This window comes from Rhodamnia argentea, chromosome 1 (genome assembly GCF_020921035.1).
Source record: "Rhodamnia argentea isolate NSW1041297 chromosome 1, ASM2092103v1, whole genome shotgun sequence".
NCBI lineage: Eukaryota > Viridiplantae > Streptophyta > Magnoliopsida > Myrtales > Myrtaceae > Rhodamnia > Rhodamnia argentea.
Genome location: NC_063150.1, coordinates 10,327,058 through 10,349,799, shown reverse-complemented (window position 1 = coordinate 10,349,799; position 22,742 = coordinate 10,327,058). Strand labels below are relative to the sequence as shown.

Sequence of the window (22,742 nt, the reverse complement as noted above, 5' to 3'; positions counted from 1 at the left end):
CTCACGTCGCTTGATAATAGGCATCACTTGACAATGGAATATATATGCTCTTTATATTTATGTAATATAACAACAAGGTTTGGATCGAAAGAGAAGACCTGCGAAATCTATTGAACATGGTGGGGAAGGAGGTGAGAATAGAAGGCTTCATGTTGGGTTCGTACATGAATCGGTTAGGAGAGTTTTTGTAGATCACATACATATAAAGAGCGTGTAGAACTCATTATCAAGCGACGTGGGATAACTATTTCAATATGAATGTAAAAAGTATATACGATCCATTGTCAAGCATCTAGAGTTTATCTTATTTTGTCACTAATATAAACCGACGTTACATATGAACTTCACTAACGTTAATCGAGTCCACTAATTACGCGGAATTCCATGTGAGTTGATGATGTCTCTTCTTCCGTCCTTTTTCTTTGTCTTTGTTGCTTAGTGAAAAGTTCAAGGGGATATATTGCTCATCACTTTCGCGGTAGCTTCCCTACATGCGACTTTGCTGTGGAAAGGAGAGAGATAAAGTTGATTTGACGGGCGGGCGGCCCCCACCACCTTGTGACTTCTATATGCCCATATCTGGAGCGGATCCAAGGCTTTGATTCTAGTGGCCCATTTTTTTTTTTTTTCCTTTTTGTTATACGAAGTAGAGTCGTTTTATAGCAAAAGAATTGCCTAACATAAATATTATTGCGAGTAATCACCTAAAGTGGCTAAATCAGTCTCACATACAGGCCCGTACTCTTTGGTCGATCAAATGTTGCCAGCCGGCTAGCATGTGAGTTTTCTGGTAGACAGAATATGTGTACTTTTATAAAAATAAAAAAAAAAAGTTGGTACAAACCCTAAAACCAAAAGAAAAGAAAATTCAAAGGCTTCTTCCTTCATTTCTTCACATCTTCCTCCTTTCCTTCCGATCTCCGTTTCTTTTGGAGAAGCCCAAGCAAGACCCAGCTCTTCGTTAGCCAGACACATTTATCACATGGGCCTCAATTTTCATCACTTTTTCCCAGTTCGTGATCTACTTTTTTTCCTCCACTCACATTTGATTTCATTCAAATTTGTGTAGCCGATCCTTCGTTTGTCCAAAAGAAAGTGATTGCGTCTTGTTGAAGCGACAAGTGATCGGGAAAAAAATGTTATCACATTCAAATGAGCCTTGTACAATATTTACACCACTTGTGGTGTCTTTCTCTCATATCTCATGACTTATAGCGATCGTGAAAAAGAGGTAAATGATCCTATTTTTTATGCATTTGAAGAGCTCCAAGGCACCTCAGATGATCCTGCGGTAGATTACGAAAAGGTTAGAAAAATTCTTTGTTAAAGAAATTAAATGATTCTCTTATTGATGAAAACAAGAGATTGCAGAATAAATGTGTACTTTTATCAACAACAAAAAATGTTGGTACAAACCCTAAAACTAAAAGAAAAGAAAACTCGAAGGTTTCTTCCTTCATTTCTTCACATCTTCCTCCTTTCCTTCCGATCTCCGTTTCTTTTGGAGAAGCCCAAGCAAGACCCAGCTCTTCGTTAGCCAGACACATTTATCACATGGGCCTCAATTTTCGTCACTTTTTCCCAGTTTGTGATCTACTTTTTTTCTCCACTCACATTTGATTTCATTCAAATTTGTGTAGCTGATCCTTCGTTTGTCCAAAAGAAAGCGATTGCGTTTTGTTGAAGTGACAAGTGATCGGGAAAAAAATGTTATCACATTCAAATGAGCCTTGTACAATATTTACATCACTTGTGGTGTCTTTCTCTCATATCTCATGACTTATAGCGATCGTGAAAAAGAGGTAAATGATCCTATTTTTTATGCATTTGAAGAGCTCCAAGGCACCTCAGATGATCCTGCGGTAGATTACGAAAGGTTAGAAAAATTCTTTGTTAAAGAAATTAAATGATTCTCTTATTGATGAAAACAAGAGATTGCAGAATAAATTGCAGTTTTTGCAGAAAAAAAGTGATGGCTTTGAAAAAGAAAAACATGGCTTTGAAGCATGGCAAAAATGAGATGAAAGAAAATGTTAAGAAGTTGAGAAAGGAATTGGAGGATTTGAAAAAGAAAATTGATGACTTGAATGCCAATTTCGAAAACTTTTACCAAGGTTATTATGACCTTGAACACAATGTTTGACAAACAAAGACTTCCTCATTATAGAATATGGACACTGCGCATTATTGCTACTTGAGAAATGGTGTTGTTAGAGAAGTAGAAAAGGTATGGGGTGCCTAGTGGTAAATTGTCTACTAACTCTCAAGGATCCAATGCGGCTAAATGTGCTATTTGCAGGTATATCTTGGGACCAATTCTATTATGTGTCAACGGTTATAGCGGTTGCTCAAGACAAATGATGGAAAATACATGTTTGTTTAACTCTCTGAAGAGTGAAGAAATGAGAATTGTGGTGACAACTCAAAAGGAAAAGGCATCCTTATTGGTAATGTTGGTAGAGAAGAAACATGGAAGAAATACCAATTCAGTCTTCGAATACGAATTCAGTGTTAAACTTTTCAAATTTGCCAAAATAGTCTTAAACGTTGTATTATATTCTAATGTAGTCTATCTAGCCAATTATCACTAGAACTCGCTACAATTCATGTAAGACGTCATATTCAAGTAAAATTTTCTATGTCAACATGCAATGTAGGAAAGGCATCTATGACTAGATGCCACGTCAACAATTTCTAGGAACAATTGATCGAAAAGTCTAAATTGGAATTGCGCATATCTAATTCAATTTTGTTTGGAATAGCAAAAATCTCTAAAACAGCTTGATAACTTATTATCGAATTTGTTGTTAGTAACATACTCCAGTAAAAGCATGCCTATGTTGTAAGTTACTTAATTCAACAATAATTTTTTTTTGTTAGAAGAAAATATTCATTTTAGTTAAAAGAAAGGTACATAGTTTTAAGGCAAAACCAATCACAAAGCGTTATAGTCCAGTGCAAATTTGACAAATAGATTAACTTGATATAACCCGCATCAAGTCTTCCCTTCCACGAGAAGGGACTTGTCATAGCATCATAGCACAATCGGCGATCGATCACCAAGATTCGCATCATCATCGATGATGAACCGATGCCGGAATCTTCCTCTATGGTAATTGCAATTTTGCCGAAGAGCGGTGCATGCCTAGATTCGGCGTCCCTAACACTATTATTGTATAGAGATAACAATAACACTAATAGTTTTTTTTTTTGTCAAACAACAATAACAGGTTGAAAAGTCGCAATTAACGTCTTGTAAACTTCTACACAACGAGTAGATAATATTCATTCTAGTTGGAATTGGTAAATTCCCTTTGGTGATCACTGGTTACCTCAAAAATAGAGCTATGTCGGTAATGTAGGCCATTGGTAAATTACTATGCTGACGATTCAGTTTTTGTTTTGAGCGGTAAATCTATATAAAAAAAAAATGATAGCTTATTGTTGCATTTCAGGTTCCTAAGTTGCTAACCTGTTGGTAAATTTCTATGAGCTAATACGTCCAACAGGTTGCCAGTTACATAATTTTACCCATGGGATTTAAAAATGACTAGCCATTTCAGAAAATTTACCAAAGGACTCCTCCTCCTTAGACTCCACGGGCCGAAGGCAAAGAGAAGCTCATGTGGCTGACGAACTCTTCGTGAGTTTCTACTATCAATTTGTGAGAGCACTCTCTATAGTTTTTGACTGTTGAGGGTTTGATTTTACTTTCTTTCTTTAGATTGAGATAACTCGATAAACGCTAGATAGTAGGTGCGATTGTGATCAAACGATATGTAGCTGGGCATGTTGTGCAGTACATGACATTTATTTAAAATGAGATCATGATCCAATTGACAAGGTAATATGAAAAACTAACACTTGCTCTGAATGTGTGGGCCAAGTCATAACCTTCTATCCTTTTTTTTTTTTTGTCGAACAAGGAAATTTCATTTGCTAATTAATTGTTTGTAATACAGAAACATAAGCCTCAGCACAAATTAAATTCCAAAGTGGTTCGAGGGGAGAGGCAAGCCAATCTTGGGCTAAGCATTTGTTACGTGAGAGATTTACGCCATCTGCTGGTAAGCTTAATATCCTGAAAAATTCCTAATTTTGGGTCAAGTTCGTAATATATCCTAAACTTTTTTTTCCCTCTACCATCTAATCTCAATTTTAACCTTGATTTTTTTAGTCTCATAAAAAAAACTACCGACTTTTTCTTGAGTTACAAATTTGCCCCCGTTAACCCTCCGTCCAAAATTTTTCGCTGACAAACAAGAGACGGAAAACTCCTAAGCACGAGATGTCCCAATGTCCCAAGCGGAGTGTCCGCAGTGCGAGCTATACATCCGCGAGAGATGGAGCACTCTCGAGCACAAGAGACTGAAGACCAAATGTCAAATCGAAGATCCCCGAGGTATAAAGAAACACATGCCACCCAGAATTTGGAGAAAACTCTCTTAAGAGTCACAGCAATCAAAGAAAACTCTCTTAAAAATGAAATAATTTGTACCCTAATTTCAACATTGTTTGGGTTGATATAGAAATTCATCTCCAAAACACTTCTTCTTGGATTTAAAATCTTGGGAAAAAATTGAGCAAATGACATGAAAAATACAACGTAAGATCACTCAAATAGATTTTGGATGGAAAGTTAATAGAGGCTGATCTAGAATTCAAGTGACAATTAATGATTTTCAGTGTATTGAAACTGAAGCTAAAATTGAAACTGGAGCTAAAATTGAAAGTTTTTATAGTGTATTAGGCCTCTTTTACTCCAACAACAATACAGATATCCCGAGGTATAAGGAAACACATGCCACCCGGAATTTGTTTCGCTGGCTAAATGATTGCTTTCTGAAGAGCTGCAGGCCAACACAATACACATACTACGCTCGCCTCTTCCCATTTAATCTGTTTCACTATCGCTGCTTCCAATTCCTCGAAAAATGCGAAACTTGCGCAAGTATCCTATTGAATTCTCTTCGTCTGAATCAGAATCCTCATAAACTGAAGCTGGATCCACTAATTGATTCTCTCCAAGCACAACTTTCAAATCATCCTCTAGTCGACAACATCTCAGCATATATCCCAACTTTTTCATAGTTCCACCTGATACTCTAACTGTAAGGCTAAATCGTACATTCTTCTCCTCAAATTGACCGAAATCAAGTGCTCCCTCCAATGCACCCCACAGTGCATTTGGTTTGAGGCATAGAATCCATGTGTGATCCGAATCAAATGAACCAAGAGTTCCTTCTAAAACATTCCGCCTTTGGCCGTTAACATGTGGCACTATGTCGAAAGATATTTCCTTTTCTCCATCTTGCACACCGAAAACAACACAAAGAACCAGTCCTAGGAGCTTGCGGAAAAAGTCCAGTGAAGCCATGAAAGATATGGTGCCATCTTCAACAAGGATGAACCCCTTTGGCATCTCTCCTCCAGGACGAACACTTCGGCAATGAGGATAAATTCGGGAATAACGAAGCTTCTGTTAAATGGCTAAATTGTTAGAACAGAAGTACCCAAGTTTGCAATTAGTTCAAGAAGAAGAGTTGGATATTGAGCATATTCCTAGTAATTCAACGAAAGCTAGAGTTCCATAATAATTAGCCAACTTGATCCTTGCTTATGCTGGAAATCATTCCCTTGCAAGTGTTAGCCACCCCTAAACTAGATGGAATCTCCCTAAACGTAGCCCATACAATACGAGTGTACTATACAGGAAGCGAAAAATTGATGGAAGATAAAACAGCATATCCAAGAAATTAATCGTCCTAGTCAGACCCCACTGTCTAATCTTTATTGTTATGTGTTCGCTTTAGACATTGCTGATTCTTCAGTACAAACTGTCCTAATTGAACTCCAACTTACTTATTTGACCAAAAAGAAAAAACTCCAACTTACTTGCAACAAACTTAACATTCTTAAAAATAAAAGAGTTTCTAAGATTTCAACATTTATTGTTCAATATAGGAATTACCAACATTGAATCTCTGCCATTGCGTCATTTTGAGATTTTGTTCCGCTTTATGTACGTGCAGAATCACTCTACATTAGATTTGTGTGTTTGTCTAGAATTTTCAGCTCTTGCATTAAGCAAACACAGTGCGCCCAACATACATTTCGTATCAGCACACACAAATACGCACATAGAGAGAGAGAGAGAGAGAGAGAGAGAGAGAGAGAGAGACCTCAATCGAGAAGTCACCCATGTTCAATCCTTCTTCCTCTGTCCACGTTTCAGTGAAGTCAGCCATGTTCAATCCTTCTTTCTCTGTCCACGTTTCACTATCTTCCAAATCTTCTGTTTCACTTGAGCTGTTCTCCTTTGTGCTCATTTGACTATCGTCATGCGAAACCTCGTAGAGCAAAGCTGGATCCAGCAGCTGATTGTCTTGAAGTAAATCCTCCGAATCATTATCTAGTGACTTGCATATTAGTCGGAATCCACACTTTTTCACAATCACTCTTCGATCTATATGTGCCTGATCTCTAGATCCTCTAATGCTAACGTGGAAATGACTCAAGTCATTTGAACTAAACTCGTCTACTGGCCACACCTCCTTTGATTCCATATACTCAAGCCACACATGATCCGAATTAAATACCGAGACACACCTGAAGCTTTCCCTGCCTTTGCAATTAACGGATGCTATAAGCTCAAATGGGAAAAGCCCCATTGCTTCTACCTCCATTCCTTCTCCTCGAAATACAACACAGAAAGCTACTCCTAAAATCTTCTTAAACAAGTCCTTTGTAGCCACAAAAGATATATAACCCTCTTTATTGGGAATCAACCACTTTGGCATCTCTCCTCCGGGCACAATAACTTTGCATTTTGTTTGGTGATGAAATTTCTGTCATAGATGTAGACTGTTAGATAGTTTTCTTTTCGAAATTGGCACCTAAAAAAGAGGTGTTTCGACGAGTTAAGTGGGTCATTCTAGAGTTTCGCTATAATTAGCAATTGCATTAAAATGATTCTTTGCACTTACTTGGTAGAGACATGACATGTATTTTTCAAGATTTTGTAATTGGATGAACAAGTTTGATTGAAGTTATTCATTGGGTGATCCTTGTAATTCTGCAGCGAACTAGAGTTCTATATGTGGAGAGAATATCCTTTGTCTTGCCTTATAGTCGCCTCCCCTACATATACAAGTGGAATAGCTTTCCATATGTTTGGTTTTCTTAATTAGCCCGCCAATCTACGTTTTTCAGCCTTTCACAATATACAAACATTCGGTGCAGCCAACATGTACAAGACTATTTGACAAAAAAAAAAAGAAAAATTAAAAAACATGTACACGACTCCATATGAGAGAGAGAGTCAAGAGTCTAACCTCAAGCTTGAACAAATCACTCTCGCGAAACCCATTATGGATCAGTTGCTGACATGAATATAACTCGAGAGTCTCAACATCACATATGTTGGAGGGAAGTTTACTCAGAGATCCGCAATTAGTTGCCCCTAATGTTCTCAATTTCCCCGGAAGCTTGGGGATCTCTTGTAGTTGTTGGCAATTCGAAACTGTCAAACTCTCCAAATTATATAGTTGCTCCAAGTTGGGAAGGTTAGTAAAATTGTTCTCCGACAGACTCAAAATTTGTAAGCGGGGGAAACATGAATCATTCTCTAGGAACTCCACTCCTGATAGATTGCATCCATTAAGGTTTAACATTTGCAAACTACAAAATCCCGTCTTCATATGGGGATCACTCGAATCCTGTTCCTTCTTTGGAAACTTGATTAGTTTTGAGCAGCCATCAAAATACAATTCTTCAAGATTCGGCAACGAGTAAATGGTAGATGGAAGGATTGCTAGTTTCTTGCAGCCATGTAAAGACATATAATTCAAAGAGACTAGATTCTCTATGGATGCAGGAAGTTCCTCGATTGAAGTCTCTCCTAAATAAACATCTCGCAAGCTTTTATTTTTACGTGGAATATCAGGGAATCTTTCCAATTTAGAGCACCCCCCTAAACTCAACGACAATAGCTTACGGTGAGATGCAACCGATTCATGGACACGCTCCAAGTTTTTGCATCCATAGAGATTCAATTCCTCGAGATTCGGAGTACAATTGAGGTCTGGCATATCCACCACCCACTGGCATTCACTGAAGTTAATGAACTTCAATTTTTTGTGGTCCTGCAAGAACAATAAATCCAACTTAGACAGACATTCCAGAATGAAAAAAGTGATGAAGATTCAATTCAAAATCTGACTCTAATTTTAGTAAAAATCACTTGCTCATAATTCAAGCAGCAGAAGATCAGAATTCTTTGATTATATGTGTATACAGAGCTCTCCCTCTCCCTTTTTAAATGTGAGTTTAGTAAGTAATCCTTGCAAATTCCCCAAAAGATAAATAAAAATAATAATAGCCGTCATTTCACGACACAGTCCATATACGTGCAAAAACAATACTTGTTAGTCAGAGAGATACAGAGAGCGTATCGTCAAGCGGAAGCACATGAACCATGATCAATCCTGGGCAACCAAACCCCCCACCCCAAAAGATCCCGCAGAGGTTGTGAAAGGTCGGGCATCTCTTCTAGTCATCACTTGTTAGGAAGTGGTGATTGGGTGATCGTTCTTTTTTTTTTTTTTTTTCAAATGCCATATTTTGTATGCCTAAATTGTTGAGAAAACTTCTCTATGTATAGTTTGAAGATGTCAAAACCATCCATGATGTCTTGAGAATCTGATAAATGCATAGAAATGTTTTATATCAGGTGTATAGATCATATCAATCTTGATTATGTTATATTGTGGCCTATGGTGAAATAATTTACTTCATTGATATCATCACAACATAAATATAGATCTCAACAAAGGCCATATGCGAATATTATCAAGGAACATCACGCTCAGATGCAGAATTTGTTCTGACTGAAACGGGAAGCGTATTCAGACTCAAACCCAAAATTTGTTCTGTCACAGACACAAAATTTACTCGAGACTAAAACTCAAGACCTGTCGCACCAGTTAGTGATCCGGCCTTGGTTTCTTTCTTGTAATAGACAAGCTGAATGGTAAAATGGAGAACTCTATTTATGGAAATCTAGATTCAGATTGTATAGGGCAATTCTATGGCTACCTAATCTTCTTCACACAATCTCTTCGAACGGTATGATTGGAGAGTGATCCTCTAAAACTGACCAAGGGATAAATTAGAAATGAAGGAGTGTAAAAGAAGACCAAGATGTCAAAGAAGTAGTACAAGATCAAGAGTAAAATATTCCAAAGTTCAAAGAGAGTTTCAATCCTATGCACTTGTCTTTATTGAGATGAGAGTTTTAAATCTTGAGAGGTTCCGAAAATGTGATTGTATGAGATAATGAAATCTATCATAACAAGACTATGTTTTTCATTTAGTTTGGAAAATACTTATCTTGACTTTTTTTCGATTCCGCATTATTTAGTCAAGAGTTCTTAAAATCACTTACCCTCGTGGAGGTGATAGTGCTAGCTACAACATAAATGATCATCAATATAGCAAAAAATGAGGAATAAAAGATTCCAAGCCGTCTTACTTAGATCTTTAGCTACATATACGTTGGTGTAGTGTATAAGCACAAGGTTTACTAATCAACATAAATATAACCACTACAACTACACCTTGCACTAGGGGTGAGCATGGTTCCGGGGTAGAACCGAGAACCTGGAACCGGAACCCGTAGGATCCGCTCTGGTTCCAGGTTCCAAGGTATGCAGAGTAGGTTCCAGGTTCCAAAAATTGAGGAACATGTTCCAACGGGTAGGTTCCAGGTTTCACTACCTAGAATCCGGAACCCGGAATCTGGACCCTAGATTTTGAAATAAATTTTTATATTTTTCTTGAAATATATTTTTGCACAATCATACAATGTTTTTTGGCATCCGATGATGAGTGTATAATTTGGAGCCAAACAATTTTTTAGGTTTCGGGTTTCAAAAAATGATAAACGTGTTCCAATGGATTGGTTTCGTGTTCTAAATGTAACATGTACAGAGCCTAAAATCACTCACCTCTACATTCTCTTAGATATTGTAGCGTTCACTCTCATTTTGCTTAACTAAAAATGAAAAAATAAAAGAAAATAAAAAAAATTGATAGGTTCTCGGGTACCCTAAAACTGACCATAGAACCTATGATAGGGTAGGTTCCAGGTTCCAATGTGTGACGGGTAGGTTCCGGGTTCCAAAAAATGAGGAACCTATTCTGACGGATAGGTTCCGGGTTGCAGGTGGAACCCGTAAGGAACCTAGAACCGCTCACTCCTACCTTGCACTTGTATATGATGAGTTTTTTTGCACCTTCTTTTTATTAAGTTTTGACTACTTTATTCTTGAGATGATTTGGATATTCTCAATCTCTAAAATTATAGCACATCGTTCCGAAGGACGAAAAGAATATTAAATGAAATGAAGTTCAAGGAATAATATTTGAAATGTTATATTTGAATAGTATTTGAAGGTGTATCTCTCAAAAAGTATAGGTGGTGAGTTTTTTCATAGGACGAGTAAACAATGTCAATTGAACTTTATAAATTGAGACAAACCTAACCAATCCTTTCACTCGCGCCTACTCATTATGAATTGTTGAAATTATGACTTGAGTTTAAACCAGAAAAGGTTTCCTAATTCAAGTAGGTCCCTAATTGGAGAAGGATCCATATTTTGGATCGAATTCTTGTCTATTTATAAGAAGTGAATGTTCTTTGTGAAAAGTATTAAAGAAGAGCTTATGCTTGTAAATTACATCCTGAAACAATAGTATTGCAGTCAATTAAATCTTGTGATAAGATTTATTAGTTCCTTTATGAGATTGAGATATTATTTCATAAGGAACTATGAGCTTAAACACTATGTGAGTTATTAGATATAATTGGGATTGGGAAATATTGAGAGTGTGTGAACAATTCAAGTGTAGTTGTAATTTTTGTTATATCGCTTAATTTCTAGTGAAATTCATTGCTCTCTCCCCGTGGACATAAGTCATCCGACCGAACCACGTAAATTTGGTGTTTGATTAATTTTCTTTGTTCTGTCTATTTTATTCTTCGATCACTTGCTTTCTCAACGGTGAATGGAAATGTTGTTAGTAATAGGAAGGGGATTAAGGGACTGCTTTTGTATGGTAAAAAATTTGTAAATGATTGTCATGGAGCCACAATGGTTCATATGTCATTGAGTTTTCCATTGGTAATTTGTAAAGCCTAGATGGCATTCCAAAAATTAATAGTGATGTCAAGTTTATGAGTCGCTTCTTGCATTCCTTATGGTGAAAAATGGGGACTTGACCTCACTTCAGGTCTATTAGCAATTCTCAAACCGATAGACAAGTTGAGGCTGTCAACGGAATTTTGAGGTATTTTATTGAGGAGCTTTATAGGAAAAATAGTTAAACAAATGTGATTTGTTATTGGCTCAAGCTGAGTTTGCATATAATAATTCCTTGAGTCGAACCACTAAGAAATGCTCAAAGTTGTGCATCGAATGCATCTTTTATGTCCTTCGGCTCTTACAGCGTTACGCACTAAAATCCAAAAATATTGGAGGTTTTTTTTTTTTGGTCAAACAAAACTATTGGAAGGTTCGGCTAATTTAGCGCGCATGATCAAACAAATAAGTAAGAAAAACCTCCGATACACAATCTAAAAAAGAGTCTAGTCAGATTGTTTCCGCAATGTAGTATAGAATCTTTAATAGCATTTTCAAAATCTATGAAAAACATAAATATTATGTCCTCATTTCATGTATTTTAAAAATTATAGCATGGTCATTATTCAATCTCTAAATTATATCAGCAATAAGTTTCTCTCCGACTTTCAATACTCAATAGTTAACCACTCTTCAAGTTCAATGTTCTTATGATTTTCAGTCTTGCAATTTTCCAAAAATGAGATTGGACCTTTTTCTTAAATATCTTTTGTTCAAAGCAACATCAAGATTCACATAGTAAATTTTTGATACTCCCCTAAACTGGAATATCGTCTTGTGTCGGTTTTCAAGTAGTTGAATGACATCCTGTATTTAATGTTTTAATCGAACATAAACAATTTAATAGATGCAGAAATTTCTTAAGCACATCAATGAGCATCATCAGAGTTAGTAATTGTTGCATCCGAAGTTATTCAATAATTAATATATATCCATATTCATATGCATATAGCTATAGCTATAGATATATAAAAGATAAGTAAGCAAAGACTGTTCATGTAAATGCGCACCTTAAATTGCTCCCTCACTAATTGGATGTTGCTTTTGCGCATGTCAAGTCCGACTAACTTCTTTGGACCAGAGGAAAATTCTGGAATCCAAGGGCATTCGGGCCATTCAAACCATCTTAGTCCATTAGGAAGGCAGATGGGACCTTGAAAAGAGGTGTGCACATTAATCATGATGAGCAACCTCAACCTTCTTAAGTTTGTGAAAGCATGAGGATCTATGTCTATCTCTTCTGGCTCGGGTAAATTCAAAACTATGGCTTTTACTGCATCCGTTCCCTAGCATGGTAGAATTTGTATTTCAATTAATATACAAAGACAGAGAATAAAAGAGTAAAAAGTAGTGTCTATATCAACAAATCTTACCATATCCCCCGATAGAACATCACGAATATCGTCACAAAGCCATAATCTGCTGCGTCTTCCAGGATCATCTCGGCATTCTTGTTTAACAATATCCATGCCCATTAACTGAATCAAGTCATGCATATGTAATTTTCCAAACTCTTCGGTGATCAAGGACTTCTCAACAAGAACTTGTACTCCAATAGTTGCGTCAAGATCGCAAGAGTCAAGAACTTTTCTAATGTCCTCTATATATTGCCCCTTAAAGAAACAGGCAATATCAAGGAAGATCTCCTTTTGATAGTCCTCTAGTCCATCATAACTTAACTTAAGAACGTTATTGATGGTTATGTCCGGACTTTTGGCAAGTTTATTCAATTCACTTTTCCACTCATGGTCTCTTCTACCACATAGGAAAGAGCCCAATACCTTAAGTGCTAAAGGAAGTCCTTTAGCATAATGCAGAGCACTATATATAAGATCCCTCTGTATTGCAAATTCGTTGTTTCTTGAAAAGGCATGCTTGTTGAAAAGTTCAAGAGCTTCACAATTCTCAAGAGTTTGAACTTCATAGATATAATCTTTATGTATTCCATGACAAGTTAGCAAATGGCTATCTCTTGTAGTAATTATGATTCTGCTTCCTTTACCAAACCACTCACAATCTCCAGCTAAAGCATTTAACTGTTCTACGTCATTGACATCATCAAGAACAAGGAGAACTTTTTTGTGACAAAGCCTATATTGTATTAAATTGATACCTTGATGAACACTAGTCACTGCTAATCTTTTCCGAACTAATATATTGAATAACAATTTTTCTTGCAAAGAAACTAAATCCTTCGAATCTCTTGAAGCTTCTCGAACACTTGCCAAAAAACATGAACCCTCAAATTGTCTAAAGATATCATTGTAAAGGGCTTTGGCCAAAGTTGTCTTCCCTATTCCTCCCTGCCCCCATAATCCCATCATGAGAACATTATCATCAGACTCCAGATTTAACATTAACTTCAACTTTGCAACACGGAGATGTATCCCAACCGGATGCTCAGCAACATGTAAGGGTTCTCGGTCTATCTGCAGAGAGATCTCCTCCACAATTCTTTTTATATGAATCGCTTCATCTCTGAGAAAATCCGAAAATGTAATCGACAAATTGATTCGGTGGTACCAAGGCGTTAGTAAGTTTCATCGAGAGAAAAAAGAAGAAGAAGAAGAAGAAGAAGAAACATCATGTGATTCAGCATATAAAAAACAAAGACAAAGTAGTGGTTCACATCAATTACAACTTACCCATCATTCAAGTCCCACCCGGACAAGCTACCCGCATCAAAGAGAGCCTCCTTCCATCTCTTCACTTTCTCCGAATTCTTCCCGAGCTTGGACTCATGCTTAGCCATAGCTCTCCCATAACACTCTCTCCCGCTTCTCACTTCTCTTGGTTCCACTTTGTAAAACACCGGCAAAACAACCAGGTCCTTCTCTACCTTGCACTCCATGATTTTCACCAGCTCATCCAAACACCAAGGCGAGGAAGCATAGTCCTTGGAGAAAACAATGATCGCAACGTGCGATTCCTCGATCGCTTTCATAAGCGCCGGTGATATTTGCTCTCCTTTTCTCAGTTCTTCGCTGTCGATGTAAGCAAATATGCCATTCTGGTCGAGAGCCGTGTAGAGATGACTGAGGAAGTTGTTGCGAACGTCGGTGCCTCTAAAGCTCAAAAAGACATCGTAAATCCTCTTAGGTTTCAAAGAAGAAGAAGCAGCAGCAGCCGCCATTAGAATTTGGTGAAACGAGGCAGGTGCTGGTGTGTTTACTTAGAATTTTGGACAAGGAAGGTGCTTAAGGATGGACCGAGACCTTCAAAGGTAAGCTACTGAACTGGCTCCACAAGAAAACACTTTGGCTGTGGTGGCTTCCTGGAAATGGAATTCCCAACCACAGAGATTTTGTTCCCCATTGGATTTTATCGGTATATGATGACTTTCTTGTCCCGGGGTCAACAAATAATATTGTCCTGATTTTCTGCCTTGGAAGCAAGGCATGTGAAAGGTACGGTGGAAGAAAATTGCACTTTGATTTGTCGCTTCCAATAGATAAGTCGGTATCTAATGCGAATGGGCCCCTATTGAGTAAAACAAGAGGATAGCTTTCACATGGGAGTTCGTTCGGCAAGAGTGCACTATCTAGGGTTTTTTTTTTTTTCCTAGTCAGGGGTACAGCTCGGCCCGATCTTATCCGAAATAGGGATCATAACCAAACTTTAGAGCTCTTGCAGGAGGAGACTCTAACAGTTAAAGTCGGTCATTTTCGGGCTAGGCAAGGTCAGGCCAGGCTGGACTTTTTTTTTATAGCCCTAGGCGTTACGTCTAGAGTTCAGCTTACTTTGTTACTGCATATATCTAATGTTACATTTGAACATCACTAGGGTCGATCGAGCGCACTAATTTCAACTATCGTTACGAACTCCATGCAATTTGATGATTTTTTTTCTTTTTCGGCATAGTCAAAAGCCCAAGGGAGTATTTGCTCATGCTCCTCGTGACTTCGCTCTGGAAAGAGAAATGATCAAAAGTTGATTTTGATGGGCAGGTGGCCCCTACGACCTTGTTCCTTCTACATGCTCATATCTAGAGCGAATCCAAGGTTTGACTCCAGTGGCTCATTTCCATTGCATTTTTTTATTTATTTCTGTTTCTTTTGTTATTAACGGAAACGGGTTGATGATTATTATTCGAAAAAATTATACCCAAGGACATGAAGTAAAGTCATTTTATATATAAAAGAAATGACTTAAAGTAGACATTTTTTCAAATAATAGCCTAAAATAGCTAAATCAGTTTTACATAAGAGCCTAAGCTTACTGATCGGCCAAATCTTTGCCAGCCGACAAGCATGTGATTTTTCTGGTGCACCGCACATGGGCATTTTTGTCCAAAACAAAATGGTATAAAAGTAACAAACCCTAAAAAGCTTCTTCCTTCGTTTTTTCACATCTTCGTCCTTTCATTCTGGTCTTCGTTTCTTTTCAGATAAGAAGAAAAAGCTCAAGCAAGGCCTAGCTCTTCGTTAGTCAGACACTCATATGTAACACGAGGGCCTTGATCTCCACTAAAGTTCAATTTTGTTCAAATTGGTGCAGTTGATCCTCCGCTCGTCCAAGAGAAAGCGGTTGACATCTTGTTTTGGCAATAAGTGATCGGGAAAAAAAAAAATTATGGCACTCAGGGCGATCGTCATATGATTGTTACGGCACTTGTGATCCTTTTTTTTTTTTTTCATATCTCATGGCTCTTAGCAATTATTAAAATGAGGTCAACGATCCTAATTTTGTTTATACTTTTGAAGAGCTTCAAGGTGCCTTGGACGATCTTGAGGTAGATTTTGAAAGTTGGTAAAAGAGTTATTTGTTGAAGAAATTAAATGATTCTCTTATTGATGAAAGCAAGAGATTGAAGGATAAACCGGAATCTTTGAAGATAAAAAGTGATGGTGTTGAAAAGAAAACCATGGCCTTGAAGCATGGCAAAATTAAGATCGGATAAAATGTCGAGAAGCTGCAAAAGGAATTGTAGGATTTGAAAAAGAAAATTGATGAATCGAATGCCAATTTGCAAGACTTTTTACTAAAGGTGCTGTGGCCTTGAACAGAATGTTTGACAAACAAAGATTTCCTCATTCTAGACTGGTCTTGGATACCAAACTTTTCAAAATAGGAAAATTGTTCTCTTTACCGTTATTATTAGAGCTTCTCATGTATTACTCACTTGGAACTTTTGTGGTAAATACGGAAATTGCGCACAATTGCTACTTGAGAAATGGTGTAGTTAGACAAGAAGAAAAGGTACGGGGTGCCTAGAGATACATTATCTACTGACCCTAGGGCCTGGTGCGGCTTGTGTATCAAGAAGAAATGCTTGAATGTGCTCTTTGTAGGTATGTCTTCTGACCGATTGTAAAAGGCACAAATGATACTTTGATAGTGGCTGCTCAAGACGTGTGATCGATAATGCAAGTTTAGTTAAACTCTTTGAAGAAATGGGTGGAGGACATGCGTATTATGGTGGCAACTTAGAAGGAGGACTCGTCAGTATTGGTCATGTTGGCAAAGAAGAAACTTGGAGGAATTACCAATTTAGTCTTAGACTTATTGTACATATATGAATTTAGTCTTAAACTTTTCAACTTTGCCAATACAATCCTAAAATTTGGGTGAAATTTCAATGTAGTCTATCCGAACAATTGCTGTCGAAAATCGTTAATGTGGCGATCCACGCATGACGTCATTTCAAGTAAAATTATCCATTTCAACATGCCACATAGGACGGGCAACGGTGACCGAATATCGCGTCAACAATTTCCAGCAGCAATTAATTGAAATAATTATATTGAAATTTTGCACAAAGTTTTAAAACTACATTGGCAAAATTTTATCCAAAAGTTATTATCTTTTGTTTTCTCGTCATTATTTTTTTAGAAGAGAGTGCACCCTTTTTGTAAATGTTGGCTCCAATGTATACTGACTTTGGATAAGGCTCCAAGTGTAGTGGATTGGGCATAACTTTGGAACAGTCTCTAGGAGTGGAGTAGGCATTGCTTTGGGCCGAACCATTGTATATCCGCCAAGCATTCCTCTTTCCCTACTCCTTGATGCACATGTCTTTTGTGTTTCACAAATTGCCAAACTTATGTTTGTGTATAAACACTCGATATTATGTTGAATATTCTACATATTTGGCGAAATTTTCATACATGCCATCAAATGATTTGCTAAATCGTTAGCCTCGTAAAAAAAAAATTCATCAAATGAATCGAGCGACGTACCTATTGAGCCGTTTTTAAGGGCATTGAGCAAGCAAGCAGATATAGATTTTCATAGATGCTTTCACATACTCAATCATGATGTCCTCACCATCGGGATTAAGGTGAAAATAATAATGTTGGGGAGAAACGATATTCAAATGTACTAGAAAGATGTTGACCCAAATCAACGGGCATCAAGACGATCGAATTTCAAATAATTGTAGAGCTATCGAAAGCTTCAGCCTCTTTCATTCTCTTCAAAAGAAGATTCTCCATGTGTCCACTTTGCTTGAAGTTCCCCTATTATGCAGGCAATTACTCGATCCATGATGTTTTCCCTCTGATGTAAGTAATTCTAAAGATTGCATGTCCCGATTAGATGTTGTCAAATAAAATCACGTATAATCATACCCAAATGTAAAAAAATAAGGAATTTATACTTACCTTCAACCATTGATGAAGTCGGTCGATAAATCGAAATTCGCAGCAATTGACAATTGACGACAAATGCCACTAACCAATCACCCTCTCCTTTTTGGACCCAAAAAAAAAAAATCACCCTCTCCTTCGACCAAAAAAAAAAAATCACCCTCTCCAAGAAATGGTAAAATGCATTCTAAATTTAGCTCAAATGAAAACTAACAATAAGAGGGTTTGGCTTACTTTTATATTCTCTCTCCCCTTCTCACCCCTTCGGATAGCGTCATCCACCAAGACGTTTTGTAACTTTTTGGCATTGTGACTCTTGGGAAAACATTAATGAAATAATCAAATGCATGATCACATTATCTTTAAAATGTTATAGCATCTTATGCCCTCCATATTGCTTCTACTTCTCACCAACTTCTTTGCAAATTACTTCTTGCATCGCATGCCTTCCCCTCGTGGTCATGTGAACCCATCTTGGTTTTAATCTTTTCGTTTCTTTATGCCCAATACTTCCCGACTAGGTCAAATTTTCTCTTCAAGGCTACATCTCCTCTTCACTATTCCACATTGCAAAGTCATAACGTGGTTGAATCGACGAGCTTAAAATACTTTTGGGTACTAACGCAAGTATATTTGATCATTCTTCCGACATAGTGTTTTCAATATACAAAAATATAAGAAGGATTTCACTAGCAAAACAGTTTTTTGGTAAATATGAGAATAACAGCATAAATGTTGTGGGCCACAAATTCTTGAAGGAATGAACCCCACAATAATTTTTAATTAGTTGTTATCTAATTTTTATAATTCACAACATGCTTTCAATCCCTCGGTAACTATCATGTAAGCATATTAAATGTAAGAAATATCAAAAAATAATTCTAAGTATGTAAATGCAATATAGAAGTCTTTGAAATTTTATCTACCATTCCCAGTAACCATATATGTTCAGTGTACTGCAGCCCCATCAGGCTTTTCCTATGCCCTGGTTGGGCCACTTTCTTCTTGATCCGTTTGCTTGGGCCATTTTCCCACCGTGCAATATCCCTCCATAGCTCTTGACGCAAGACTGTTTTTCATGGACTAAAGCCGGTTCTGCTGTCTTCTCCTGTAAATCTGCTTCTCTTGAAATCTCTTCCTTCGAATTTGTGTTTAACACCTTAGCTGGAGCATCACAAACCTCGTAAGAGTGTAAATTTGTGACCAACCACATAGAGGAATGCTGGATCGAGTCGAGTCACTGATTGTCTGGAATCACAGCCTTTGGATCGTCCTCTAGCTGCTGGCAGATTGTTCAGAATCCCCACTTCGCCAAGACTCCTCCCATTGCTCTAAGGCTATAAGCTGGAAATGATTCGAAGTCATCTCGACCAAAATCAAATTTTTCACAGCGATCTTGGTTCGGAATACGCAAGCAACATATGATCAGAATTCGCTTGATCATATGGTGTATACAGAGCACTCCCTCTCCCCTCCTTGCCATTAATGTGTGGTAGGATCTGGACTCTGGCAACCTCTTCTCCTTCTGGTCAGTGTACGAAACGGAAAGCTTATACTAAGAACTTGTCATCCAAACAATGTGAAGCCATAAGCAGCCACTCCGGCATCTCTCCTTTAGGAAAAAAAGACCCAGCCTTTTCCCCCCGGCAATGTCATGATCAGTGCCTATGAACTACACATCTAACAAAGAAACAAAAATAAGGGTCTCTCTAAACGTTAAATAACCACTTGTGTGGCCAACATATATTTTCTTATACCATCTCCTGGCAATCGAAACATTAAAGAACCAACTTGGCGCCAAAGTCATGCTCGTCCTGAGGTGTTAGAGCCAATTGAAAGGAGCTTCTAGTCAATTCGAACATCATTCCGACTCTATTAGTAATGAGAATTTGGAGCTTACTTCAATTTTGCCCCTCTCCCACCCTAGTATACATACAAAACTCCGTCAGATCCTTCATCACGACTTTATGTATCTAGGGAAGAGTCGCTTCAAAGTGAATTTTCCCTAGATACTACCCACAATGAATGGGGAAGATGTAGAAATATTATGAATAATCCAGTATCAAATACGGGAAATAATACCATACTATTGCTGGATCATTGAAGATATTATTGCAGTTGTATAGTTGCTGACTAAATAAATATATTTGATATATATATTTTTTTAACTTTACAGACTAGTTACTACTTGTGAATGTTACCAACTCTTGATATACTTGTACGTGTTTCAGTACATTAAAATTGTTAGTCATACCATGTTAAAGGGAAATTAATAATCAAACACGAGTAATTAGATTACTCGCTATTTCGAAAGGTACATACCTCCTTTTTTTTCTAAATGAAATGAAACGTCACTTCAGCTCCGTTTGTTTCACAAAAAAGGTTTTCCGAAAAGTTATTTTTCAAGAAAATGACAATATTTTTCAATATTTGGCTAAACTATGAAGAAATCCAAAAATTATTTTTTGTCATTTGGTATGGAAAACGGATTTGATTTTCCTTCATGGGCTCCTTTTGATAATTTTTTATTTTTTATTTTAAAAAAGTCAAAAAATTTAATTATTTTCCTTTTTCTTCTTTATCTTCTTTTTTTTTTTTTCCCTTCTGGTTTCAATCGGTCGCCGGTGAGCTCAAGGATGAAGGCCCGCTGTCAGCAGAGGAAGGAGGAAAGAGGAAGGAGTGGTGGGCGGAGGAAGGAAGAAGAAGAACAAAAGAAACAAAAAAAAGAAAAAGAAAAAAAACTGAAAACAAAAGACAAATCAAAAATAATTTTTTTGAATTTCTACAAGATAAATAAAAAAATGAAAAGAGAGATTAAAAAAATAAAATGTGAAAGAGATTAGGAAAATGTTTTCTTCTTCTCAAAAAGAGGAAAACTTTTTTCCTACTTTTGAAGGGATTTTTTCCATGAGTGGAAAATGTTTTCCTAGACTAGCCTGTTTTTCACATACCAAACATCGGAAAATTTGAAAAACATTTTTGAAAGTTTTTTTCTGTTAAACAAACGTGTAATTACATCGTTGCCAGTTCAAGGTTACTCAATACTAATTACACGGAATTATACCACTTACTAATGCTCTGAGAACTTCTTGTTCGGGTAAAAAGTCACTATGACACATGGTAAAATCACTGCTTTAGCTATCCTCTATGGGCCCGGGTATGATAATGTCCCCATGCTGGTTGAATCTTAACGGGCCATTCTTGCGGATCACCGCCGACCCTACCATTTTTCCGTTAGCAATATCTTCCTCCACCAGTATATATCTCCGTTCGTTCTCTTCCTCTTTCGATACCCCATTTTCGTTATTGTTGCACCCCATCATCGCGACTAGATTCCGGTCGAGGAGAGAGCAATCCGATCTTTCTCCGGCCGGCACTAGAAAAGAGAGGAAAAAAAAAACATGCTCGCTTACTTTTCCGATATGAATATTTACTCTCGTTGCGAAGAAGTTACCGAGTGCAATTACTTTGTTTATCGTAACTTACTATTTCATTATCAAAAGTTACTGACGAGGTGAGGAGTTTCTAGTTAATGGATTGTTTAAAAGTTACTCGATGTCCTGAAAAAATTAGTAATGAAATGGAGAGGTTACGTTACTCATCGCTAATAGAAGCATACATGCCTTTTTCGGTATGAGAAGTAAGTAATAAGGGATAAGAAAATTTGCTATAATTACTTGATATTTCGGTACCACCTAAATTAGATGGAAACTTACTCACCAAGTAGAAAAGTTTGGTGACAATAATAGCGAATAATTATGCACTTCAAGCTTTCACGATCACGATTACACAATCCCATATACATCATTTCACCCGAATCACAATTCAATTTGAAGAACTGTATTGATCAACGCGATTGCATCACGTCTCGAACCCAACATGGGGTGGGTCAATCTAGACCCGGTTCGGTGGAACCGCGTTCGGTTCGGGAACCGGCGGTTCCGGTCCAGTGAAAAATGGCGGTCAGTTCAACCGGAACCGGCGGTTCGGGCGGTTCCGGTTCGAACCGGCGGTTCCGGTGAACCGCCGGTTCATTCGATTCATTTTTAATAATAATTTTAAAATAATAAATAATAAAATAAATATAATAAATTATAAATTATAAAATACAATTAAATTGTACATTGTAATAAAATATGGAAAAAAAAAAAAGAAGGAATGGGCTTGAACTTAATGAATTATCATTAAGCGACCTACATATCTTCTTGGGGATAGAAGAATCAAAGCCCATGTAGTTCTTTTTACCTTTGAGAACCCCAACTTACCTCATCGTCAATCGTCGCTACCCGTTGTGGTACCGTGGCGGTGGTATCTCCAACATCATCGCTAAAAATTCGTGTTCACGATCTAACTCTTGGTGTCGATATTTCGCCCTCGTCCAATCGCCGACACAAGCTTGAGCTTCCACAGTCCGGGCTTAATCTTGAACGCGAGAGTCCAAAATTAATCCTCGAACTAAATGCTTGTTCAAGCAACCGTTGAAGAAGGGTTGCTAATATTTGACGAGCGATGGGGCGAGAACGGATACTCGATTTGGTGACTCTTCCACCACTTGATTGAAATCGACTATGTTCGCATCACGAAACTCAAATTGAGTGGTTAAATATTTTCTAATTCAGAAATATTACTGTTGCCCCTTTTTGTTTTTTTGCCTACTCTTAAGCATATTATACCCTCTACTAAGTGAACTACCACCTTCGCTACGTGAGGCGGTAGATTGTAAAGATCCGGAATCACTTAAACCATATCTACTACAAAATTCTCCATATAATGCTACTATAGATTCTTTAACATGTCCTAATATATTTAAAATATCTATTGAATCATCCAAATGTAAACAATCATGATAATACACATTCAAATAATCTTGTAAACCGTCTAATTTAATACGTGGATCAAAAACAATACCAACTAAATAGACAAGAGGAATTTGCAAATAATAATGCAACCATTT

General features: G+C 37.2%; 1 protein-coding gene across 1 annotated transcript in view; it reads right to left on the bottom strand.

The window, feature by feature from the left end:
- LOC115740139 (TMV resistance protein N-like) overlaps positions 1-14,461 on the bottom strand; it is a 206,813-nt gene extending 192,352 nt beyond the window's left edge. Inside the window, exons 1-5 of the mRNA XM_048272158.1 lie at positions 13,847-14,461; positions 12,575-13,679; positions 12,212-12,487; positions 7,335-8,144; positions 6,264-6,848 (exon numbers count right to left, since the gene is read on the bottom strand). Coding sequence (XP_048128115.1) covers positions 6,264-6,848; positions 7,335-8,144; positions 12,212-12,487; positions 12,575-13,679; positions 13,847-14,334 — 3,264 coding nt within the window. The 5' untranslated portion in view covers positions 14,335-14,461. The remainder of the gene's footprint in view (positions 1-6,263; positions 6,849-7,334; positions 8,145-12,211; positions 12,488-12,574; positions 13,680-13,846) is intronic.
- Between the last annotated feature and the right edge of the window lie 8,281 nt (positions 14,462-22,742).